The following is an 11,106-nucleotide window of genomic DNA, read 5'->3' as shown; positions in this document are numbered from 1 at the left end:
CAAAGATATGCTCAAGTGTCAGCAATGCCAAAAATAATTTCAGGCGTCGGCATTGCCAACGCTATGCTGTGTCGGCAATGCGCTAAGGTATCGGCGAACTCATGTAGGGCCCACCCCTTACCATCGGGTACAACCTACCAGACATAGCCTATGCATTATATACCACTATCCTATATATTATTGTATTTCATAATGTATATACAGTAGGCCCATCCCTGAGCCTTGGTTATTATCTAGCCCCTGGCCCACCCTCTATACTGGGGTACAATCCTATATGTGGGCCCATCCCCTAGGTCAGGCTTACATTGTAATGTGGGCCCATGGTGGGCTGGCCTGAGTCCTAGGGAGCATTGTCAACATGGGCTGTCCTATAAGTAGGGAGATATGTCACTGCATTATGTGATTATTCTGTGACCAAAGGTTGTAACTTGACAAAATCTTTGTGGACATCATGAGAAAAGTCTCACACATGCAAAATAACTTACCTTCAATTCAGTTTTTAGATTGCCTCCTCACCATGTACATAAAAAATGCAAATGAGGTGAGTGAAACCTACTTTTCATACCCCAAGTTCAAACTCATGCAGGAGGTCAGGGACAAAAAGTTCATAGAGTGTAATGAGTGAGGCTAGCAGTAAGCATATCATAAATAGTGCTTACAAGTGTTAGAATAAGTGACCTAGGACCAAGGTTATCCTTTACACACTTACTATTTATGTTTACCCCCTATTTATATAACTAGTCTCAAACCATAGTTACTATGGACTAGAGCCAATGGCTATTCTCATAAATATGATGCTTGCACTTGTATTGGTCAACCTTCTTCCCCAAGTTTCTGATTTTGCTCTTCAAGATTAAGCAGTGAGGACACAGACACTGAGCAAGAAACTTTATACAAGCCACTGGTAGCATTCTAAATTTCAAGATTAATCATAGTCTATTAGAGAAACTTAGAATATACTTCTTGGGATAGTCAGCAGAACAGGTAAAGAAGTGAGGAAATATGTGTTGTTGAATTCTGTCAAGATACTCAATTATAATACCAAATTCATAGGCATGCATGAAGTTGTTATCAATAAAAGTAATAAGATGGCCCACATGAGCTCATGATGACAGTACATAAGAACCTGTGCTTTAGCAGCTTTACTGAAAGTATCACAATAAAACTCTTGTGTCATGTCAGAAAGTTAGTGAATGATTCAGAAAATATATGATGGTTATTGATTATGGGACTACCTTGAGTGTATACACAATATAATATGCAGCAAATGCAGACATTTTCTCCTATATATATTTTAATTGATTTCCAATAAACAGATATATCAGCCAAAGAGATATGGTCTCAAAGCTGGTAAGATGTATAGAATCAGACCAAAACATGATAGCAGCTACTACAGTCTCCAGGGTACACATATCCTTGCATAATTGAGAGCATATATGATCATGCTCTTCAAGCATTGCAGGAGAGGTGTAGATTTCAGAATAGATACATCGAGGGAGGGCATCAGGGTTGAAGCAATAGTGCTGTTTGAAAGATGTGAAATGAAAGTTCTCATCAAAAGCACTCTTGATAACTTTGATAGGATGATAATAAAACAAACCAGGATCTGAGAATTCTGGTGCATGATCTAGTGACTGGTACATAACTCTATCAGTAGGAACATAGATCTTCACACTCATTCATCTCCTGCTAACCATCATTTGCAGAGAATAATGAGTGAATGTCTCTTGGATCACCATAGTATATATCTAGGTACTCAACCTTCTTAGCAGCATAGAAATCCTGAAAGTCAGCTCTATCAAATACCTTCATCAGGACCACTTTATTGATGAGGCAATCTAGTTCTGATAATGACTTCATATTAGAGCTGCTGTAAAACTAATACATAAGGAGGAAAGTTATAATATTAAGGAAAGGCATGAAGAAATTGTCTTGTATGGCCTGTACTGATAACCAAAACCCAAACCACTAAGGCAGAGCACCAGTCTGCTTACACTATTGGCCAAATATGAATGAGTTAGATATAGATACTAGGGACACAAGATCATCTGGACTGTGAGTTAAGAGATTGCTATGATAAGTGTGATAGATGCTATAGTGATTAGGGTCAGTGTATATAATGGAATCCTTAGCATGATCCTCTGTATCTGCTGGAGAAATAGGATTATCAGATTCCACAGGAACATTAGTATCAGAGTGCTGTAGGAAAACAATAGTGAGAAGGAGAGGTTGTTCATTCCTGGAACAATTGGGTAAATGAATATGGTAGCCTAGACGCCCAGAGAGACAAATGAGAGAAGGCAAAGGGCTTGCAGGCTAAGGAAGCTATAATGATATGGATTTAGTACTTAGAGGGGGCTCAAAAGTGTAATATGAACAGATATATCATTCTCAGCTTCAGCTATACTCTCCCAAATTTCCTCTCTCCAGTGTCAAGCTTCTTCTTCCTTTTCTCAGTGCTAAACTTTTGCAGCTTTCTGGACTTTGATATTGTGGTGCCATTTCTTGAGTGTATCAGAGGTAGTGCCAACAACTTTTTTACAGCATCATTTATATGGAAAGTCAGACAATCGTACTCACTTTCATAAGTAATTTAGTGATAAAAAATCCTAAACAGGACAAGAGCTTCTAAAGGACTCCTGACACTATTTAAAATAATATTTTATGATACAGAAGGTACATTGAATGTAAATAGAATATGGACATGTGCAATACACTATCACCATTCATCTCCAGCTAGTACATTAATATCATGCTCATCATCTGAGAAATGCCAGACAACCAACCCTGGTTGTTCAACAAGAGTATGCTATGAGATATCAGGCTTGTCATCATCAACTAGAGTGTCTAGCTCGTTGTGATGGGAAGTATCTTCAAATTATTAATGTCTGAGTTAGTAAGTATATCAGATTGAGAAAAACATCTCACACCTAAGCCCAATCCTCCTCCCACACCACCCATATAGTAAGGGCCATTTGGCTCGTCACAGAATGGTAAATCTAAACAACCCTCAATTAGAGGTAAGACATCATCTTCGTTGGTCTCAGTCTCATTCAGTAATGATGTGGGTGGGATATTGTCGGCAAGTTGGAGCACAGAGAGCAAGTTCCTGTAAACTGTCCATGCAGATGAGTGTGTGACTTCAGGGCAATACATTCAATCATAACAACATTGCATAAATTTGCCGAGGGTGGGTGGAATGATGTCGAACACTGAATGAGAAGGATTTATGTACTGGTTTCGGATGCGATCAACACCATCACAGTCTATAACAACCTAGAGCACATGAGATCCATGTCCAATGTGATAAGACTCGACTTACCTTAAAGTCTAAAGCATTGAAATCTTGAGGCAAGTTGTAAATGAGTGTTGGGACACTGTGCAGGAGTATCTGATACATGGTCAGATGCCATCAGTGACATTAAAAATTGAAATGTACTTACCTTATTCCAGTCACGTCTCTTAGCTGTGTTGTTAACATGGTCACGATACACATCCAGTTATTATTACAGCCAAGGGATGAAAACCCAACAGAAAACCATACTAAGATGCACAATAGATATTAGATAGTAGGGAGACCAAGATTAGAGTATGAACTTTTGAAGTGTATTTCCTACATCATACAACCCTTCATTGACTCCATGGTCAAGCAATGTCTCGAAACCTGGCGTGAATTGGTGTCGTTGGACTAGGACGAAAGCAGTGAGGGGAGAGCTCTATGATGCGTGATGATGTGTTACACTATGAACAGAGTTTGGCTATGTGCGCGTGTCGCTGACTAAGCTATGGCTATCGCCGAAGGACCAACTGCCTCTTGTCTATGTCTCTTCCTTTGGTCTATGCCTTGGGACCCCCGGTCCATGCACCCCCCCTAAAAAACAACCAACGCCGTCCTTGGCGTTCTTCCTACTATCACTTCTATTGTCCTATTCGTTCTCTTCTTCATCCGCTTCGTCTCTTGTCTGGTCGTTCTCTTCTTCTTCATGTCCCTTCTGTTTCTCTGATTCTTTCTCCGTTCTATCTTCTGTATCTGCTTCCGTGTCGTCGTCTCCTCTCTCTCTGATTCTGCGTTCATGCTCTTCTTGTTCTCTTGCTAACTTCGTTCCCGTTCTCGGGGTGAATGCTCTGAGTCGTCTTGCACTAAACTCTCCTTGAACTGGGATTCCGTTCAGCGCTTCAAGCTTGTACGAGTTTAGGATCTTCTCTCGTATACGCCTTGGGATTGACCATTTTGGTATGAGCTTTCGTTCCGCTTTGAACGTATAATCTAAATCATTGCGATATACTTGAACTAGTTGTCCGATTCGAAATATAACCTCACCTGGCGCTCGTTGTAGCAACTTTTTATCAAATGCTGCCTTCCTCTTGATCGCATGTCGCACTACTTCATCGTATCCGTCCAACCGTTGTTGTTCGACGTATGCTATTTGAGTTAGTGGGTCTGAAGTGCGTGTCGCTGACGCGCTTTCTTCTACATTCGTCTTCGGTGTGTTGACTACTAATCCTAAAAGAAGTTCCTTTGGAGAAAATTTCAGCGCTGGCAATAATCGATAGTTAAGAGCGTGCACCGCATCCTCCAGATGGTCTGGCCACGATTGTGTCAAGCCGCTTTCTGTCGTTTTTTGTCCTTGACTTTGATCTTCTCCTAAACTTGGTGCGCATAAGCGTTTTAAAACGTGTAGTAAAAGCTTATTTGTTCCTTCTACAAGGCCATTGATCCACGGGGAGTACGCCGCTACAATGTGTACTTTGCATTTCTTCGATTCGCAGAAGTCCTTCACTGCTTCGTTGTTGAAGTGCTTGCCACCGTCCGCCATGAATGTTTCCGGTGTTGTGAATGCGTTGAAGATGTTCTTGAGTCCTTCAATCGTCGTTTTTGCACTACCTGATGTTTTATATTTAAACACCCAGATATGCTGCGAAAACGTGTCCAAGTACACGCCGAGCGTATTGTATCCTCCTTTCCCTTTCGGGAGGGTGAGATAGTCTCCAACTAACAGTTCGAATGGGTGCCGCCTGGTTATTGGCTCTAGTAGCGATGTAGAAACAACAATACAATGAGGAACAAAAGATGCTCCTGACTGTATCTGTAAAAGTTGTAAGGTCGCGCGTTGCCTAGTCTGCGTTGCTTGAGGAGACAAGTGCGTTCGACCCTAAAGGGGAGGTGAGTACAGCAAAGATCTAGAGGTATGCGCGGCAACGCGAAGCGCGAGAAAGCGCAGGTGCGCGCAAGGTACGAAGGCGCGGGAAAGCGCGCGCGCGTAAGCGGTAATAAGAGAGACTAAGCTTAAGTGATAATATGATGCAATATAAGAAAAGAGAGATGCAAAGTGTAGACAAAATGGAGTTCTACTATGTACTGCTAAGTAAATAGTGGGTGATAACTAGTAAGTTAAAGGGAAAAAGTAAGGTAAGTAATAGTATGTACTGCTGGCGCTTATATAGCGCGCCTAAGCGCGGTCAAGCGGAGCCGAAGCGCTACGGAGTAGGTATGTAAATATATATATGAGTGAGAATGCATGATAAAAATAAAGGTGGAACTATGCTAATAAAGGAAATGGAAATATACGCACTAGGGAGCTTGGTGGACAGTGGATGGATGCTTCTGGATGGCTGGCGCCATAGGGCGCGCAAGCGCGGGAACGCGCGCGCGCGCGTATACATCGCGAAGCGCGGGAATGGTGCGCGCATGGCGCGCGTTGCGCGGGAAAGCTGCGCGTCATATAGAGATAGCTGTGGGTAGTGCACAGAGTGACGCTACAAGTTCGTGCTATGTACTTCCTAGTGTAAAGCACCATATCACGCCATGAGAGGCATAATTCTCTACAGCGAATTTATGTGCGTCGGTCCGAAGTTCTTGCATTTTGCGCAGTCTTTGATGGCATCTAGGATTGACGCGTCTAGCTTGGGGCTGCATATTTGGTCCAGTAATGCGATTTTGATCGCATCTCGTCCCCAGTGGCCTCCTTCTGCATGCTCTTGTGCTGCTAGTACCTTGGCTTCTCCTCTCGAGACACATTCTACTCTTGTCCTGGCTCTCGTCGTTGTGCCACCTCGTAGCTTCCAGAGCCTCCCTTCTTCTATAACGTACTGTTCTGCTCTGTGTCTTGCTTGCCGTTTCTCTCTGATCTCCGTGGCTTGATCTAGGTTACATATAGCTTCTACGACTTCCTTGAATACTGGCTCGTTCTCGAATCGTGTGCGAAGCTTGTCTACTTGTGCGTCCACCGTCGTAACGTTCATGATGTCGTTAATTAGTCCTATCCTTGCTTCCCAGTCTTCGCTTACCGTCCACTCGTTTCCGTCTCCTGCTACTGGAGCGGTGTTTTCCCATTTTCTGCTAAGGCCATCAGCAACGACATTCAGCTTTCCTGGTACGTGCCTTATGTCCACTATATGATACGCTAATATTCCCTCTCTCCATCTTGCGTGTACTACGTTCAGATGCGGATTCAGCAGCGTGTCTCTCATCGCCCTGCAGTCTGTTTCAATCTCGACCGGAAATCCCCAGATGATGCTCGAGAATTTATCCAACCCGAATTTGAGCGCTGCGAATTCTAGTAAGTACGATTTGTACTTCTTTTCTGTCGCTGATGTCCGTTTTGATGCGAAGCCTAGAGGATATAGACGTTCGACCCATTTCCCTGCTGATGTTCGCGTCTTGATTCTCTGTGCTAGGACCGCTGTGAAGCCTTCTATACATCCGTCCGATGTCACTATGAAGTGCGACCCATCGTATCTTGGTGCGTGTAATACTGGTCTTGATGTAATCGCCGTTTTTAGATCTAAAAATGCTTTAGTATGTTCCTGCGTCCAAATAGTACTTAACTTGAAGCCGCTCATGGCTCGTCGATACGCTGTTTTGGACATTGTGCTGTCTATGGGTGCTTGCAGTAGTAAATCTCTTAGTGGGCCTTCTCTTTTCGCGTATGCATTGATTAACGTTCTGTAGAATCCTGTTAGTCCTAAAAACGAGGCTAAGTTCTGTGCGTCTTCGGGTTGTCGCCAGTCTACAATGGCTGTCAGCTTTGTTAGATCTGGTTTCACTCCTTCTCTTCCTATCGTTCCTCCTGCGAACTCGGTCTCTGACATGCAAAGCTTTGTCTTGCTCGGAGCTATTGAAAATCGACATTCTCGAAAACGTTGGAACAAAACTGTTAGCTTATCCATCATTTCTCTAAACGTACCTGTCGCGCATCCTCCGTCGTCCATGAACAATTCCATATAGTGCGTCACTAGGAAATCGTGTAGCCTTTCTGCTAATGTATCGCAGAACGCTGTCGGTGCTCCTGTAATTCCCATCGGCATTCGTCGATATTGAAAGTACCCTCTTCCTTCGATGTAGAACGCTAAATATGGACGCCACTTCTCCGGCACTTCTATCGCATAATACCCTGCTGCGAAGTCAAAAATTGAGATGTAACGTTGACCACTTAACCTCTGTTGTTTTGCTAATATATCCCCCTGCGGCATTGGGACTACTTCCGTTATTTTGTTAAGCTGCGCGAAATTCTGACAGATCCTCCATTTTTTCGGTCCTTTTTCTCTTGTTTCTTCTAAGGTAGGATTCTGTATCTCTCGTGGCGGTAACTCATAGGCTGGTTGTAGTCCCGCTGCTCTATGTTGGTCGTTGATTCGTTGCTTTAGCTCGTCCCATGGTAGACCGCCCGTTTCGTGTGCTCTTTGCGCTATAACCGTGGTTGCTACACATCGAATCAGTTCTGGGGATGCTCTCTCTACTATACCTGCTTCCAACATGTCCGTTACTCGCTCATTGTAAAACTTCGCTTGTTCGGGCGTTAAAGGGCGTTGATGTATCCGTAGGTTGAATATTGCGTTATCTGGAACGTTTAAATTCAGCGCTGCTCCAGGAATAGGGACTACTTCTCTTAGCGTTAGTGCAAAACTGTCTGCGTTTTCCGCTATAAACTGTTCTAACTCCTTTTTCTCGTCTACTGTCAGGTCGTTCCTGAACGTGATCTGTCGGAGAATTTCTTTGACTCTTGCCGGATTAAATGGATTCGTTTGTCTTGAGTATATTGACGCGTCGTTCCTCATCGGTTCTAACTCTGGAAGTTCTTCTAATAGTTGCTCTCCTCCTTCGTCTGGTCCTTCTTGTGCGTTTAATATGTTGATGCTCGTTGTTTCTTCTGTTAGATTATGTGTGTCAGTGCTTGATTGTTCTCTCGATACTCTGGCCGCTGTCACTCCCTTTGATGTGTTATTCTCTTTTTCTGCTGTTCTTTCTTTTGACGCGCTCTCTCTCTTCTTTCTGATCCAGTATCCTGTCGGCTTCCATTGGCCCATTGGGATGTTTGATGGTTTTGTTTTGTTTTCTAACGTCCTTTGTTGTTTCTCGTCTAGCGTGAGACTGACTGCATCTGCTCTCTGTAACATCCGCTTGTCCGCTATCTGGTTTTCTATTGCGACTGTTTTGATTCCGTCGGTTATCACGATTGTGTCCGTTTCGTATTCGTGAATTGCTGCTAATGTTTGAAGTGTCGGTTTTCCTAGTAAGAAGCCCCAGCTTCCGCCACTGTCAAAGACTTCAAACGTGCTCCGCACTCCGACTTCTTCAATCCTAATCATTCCCGTCCACTTTGCGATTGCTTTGACTATATTTCCATTTGCCATCTTTAATCGTTTGTCTGATGCGCTCCAGTTTCCCAATCTGTGCTTGATCTTCTCGAAGATCGACGTGCACATTGCACTGGTCATTGCGCCGTCATCGAATATCGCTCGTACTCTGACTCTTTCTCCTTGTGGACCTTCTAGCTCTATTCGGTGAGCAAACGGAACTGCCTCTCCATTTTTTAACTGAGTTTTTGTGACGACCGGGTGTCCAACCGAATACAAGTCATCGGTTTCGATTGCGTCGTGAAGTTCGGTAGTACATGCGATATCCTTAGCTACGCGCTCAGCAGAAACTTTGGGGCTAATGGTCCTAGAGTTGTCCTCGCATGTTGCCTCTTCGCATGCAAGGACTTCGACTCCGGCTTGAATGTGTTTGAGACTTTGGGTCGACGTAATGTTCTTTTTTACGTCGACCCGTCCGCTTTTCCCTGTTGTTCGGGAATCTCTTCAATCCACGCTTCTAACTGTGTCTCCTCGTAGCCGTTACTCATGACTAGTGATATCGGTGTGGCCGTTGCTCTGTTGTATGCGCCCAGCGTCTTGCTCACAATTGCTCTCCACGCTGCTTCTTTGCGCGTTAGCCTCTCTTCGTGGTTCGGCGGTAACGGGCAATCCCGTCCGTTGTGTCCATGTGTCCCACACGCGAAGCATTCGCTGGATGCGATGGCTGCCGTGCCCGGCTTTAGTGGGTATCCTGTCTCTTGTGTGACTCTCGCGTTCTCTCCCCATCTCGTGTTCCACTGTGCGAGCTGCGCTCTATATGCTGCTTTTCCTGCTGCGCTATCCGGGTGTTGCGGCATCGTTTGGACTAACTGCCTGACCATTGTTTTCATCTCCTCTGTTACTACTAACGGCTGTTGCGTTGTGGCCGGTTGCCGATTATACATTGGTTGTGCGTTCTGACGATTGGTTGCTGCTGGTACCCGGTTATATGTGTTGTTCGCTGTCGGAAGCGTTGGCGGTGTCGTGGGGTTAATCGACATTCTATTGAATTGACTTTGTAATGCTGCAATTGGGTTTTGCTGCGGTGCTCGTGTCTGGACTCGAGCTAGGTCTGCGCGTAGCGCTTTGAGCTCGTGTGATTGCTTGAGGTATTGTTCTTGTTTCTCTACAAGCCGACTTCCCTTGAGCTCTGTCACCGCTTTCGTGAACTCCTCCCACTTGGTATATTCTTCGTCTTTCAATAGATCCTTTACGATGTCCGGCAGTTTACTGCAGACTTGCCATATCATCGACGTGCTCTGTTCGATGCCTGCGTCTGTTGCGAGTTGAAGCGTCTTCATCGCCCATGCTACGTGCGTCCAGCATTCTCTATCGTAGAGCGTCTTCTTCTTTCCTACGTCTTCTTCTCGTAGTATATGCTCTAACAATTCTTTCTTGTACTCTGCTCTTGTCTTTTCCGCTATCTGGACTGGCGGCCAGCGTTTCTCGAATGCTATCACAAATGCATTCCATGTCGCTTTGTCTTTCGACTGCAACGCTTTGAACCATCGTTCTGCTTGTGAACTTGTTCCGAGGTAATCACCAAAAGCGTCTAATTTGTCGGTGCTGTCTGTTATTGTCTGCTGACGCATTGCTCGATTGAAGGATTTCAGGAAATCCGCCGGATTTTCTGATGCTCTTCCATCACCGTGAAATATCTGCGGGGTCTCTACAGGCATGACGGCTTTTAACTGTGCGAGTGCAAAGAATTCGGCTAGATTGTAATTCGGTACTGTGGAGATGGATGTGAGCTGCTCTGTCTTCGTGCGACGACGTGGTTGTTGGACTTCGGACGATGGTATGTAGATGTCTAATTTTTGGACTTCTAGTTCTGGGAAGGGGACTTGATTGTTCTGCTGTTCGTCTTCTTCCGAGAGGCTGCTTAGTGATGATGTGCTACAGTGACTTGGTGTGTTGTGTCCTGATGGATCTGGTGTATCGAGAGGAGATGATGCTGCTGATGTCTTTTCTGACCAGAGTTCCCAGTTCGTTTTTAAACGAACGTTGGTTACCGCTTGTCCTTTTGCTGTTCTGGGTCTCAATTTGTTAGCTTTGGGCATCAAATATAAACGTAAATGCGAGTAAGATGAACACTGCTCTTTTTTGTAATTGGTGTTGTTTTTGATGTGAGTTGCAACGTAATAAGACTGTATGTTTCTGTAAATGGTTCGTTAGCTTCTATTTGGGAGCTTCTATGTTCTATTCTATGACTAAAATCTAGACCGCGAGCTAATGCTTCTTTCTTCTGCGTGCTTTTTTGTGTGATAGGTGTGTGATGCAATATCGCGCTGGTTCGGATTCTCTCTGTTCACCACGATGGACTAGGACGAAAGCAGTGAGGGGAGAGCTCTATGATGCATGATGATGTGTTACACTATGAACAGAGTTTGGCTATGTGCGCGTGTCGCTGACTAAGCTATGGCTATCGCCGAAGGACCAACTGCCTCTTGTCTATGTCTCTTCCTTTGGTCTATGCCTTGGGACCCCCGG

At 44.5% G+C, this 11,106-nt stretch overlaps 1 protein-coding gene across 1 annotated transcript; it reads right to left on the bottom strand.

Moving 5' to 3' along the window:
- Positions 1–2,809: 2,809 nt before the first annotated feature.
- On the bottom strand, positions 2,810–3,481 carry F5891DRAFT_1181894 (uncharacterized protein; the record flags this gene model as incomplete). The annotated part of the gene is made up of 5 exons (XM_041366081.1): positions 2,810–2,871; positions 2,931–3,116; positions 3,171–3,276; positions 3,323–3,377; positions 3,444–3,481. 5 exons carry the CDS (start codon positions 3,479–3,481, stop codon positions 2,810–2,812), a joined length of 447 nt encoding a protein of 148 aa, XP_041232058.1.
- Positions 3,482–11,106: the final 7,625 nt, after the last annotated feature.

The sequence above is a fragment of the Suillus fuscotomentosus genome (assembly GCF_016647785.1).
Source record: "Suillus fuscotomentosus strain FC203 chromosome Unknown F5891scaffold_4, whole genome shotgun sequence".
Taxonomy (NCBI): Eukaryota; Fungi; Basidiomycota; class Agaricomycetes; order Boletales; family Suillaceae; genus Suillus; species Suillus fuscotomentosus.
The sequence above is the reverse complement of the archived record's forward strand: the minus strand, read 5'-3'. Positions and strand labels throughout refer to the sequence as shown.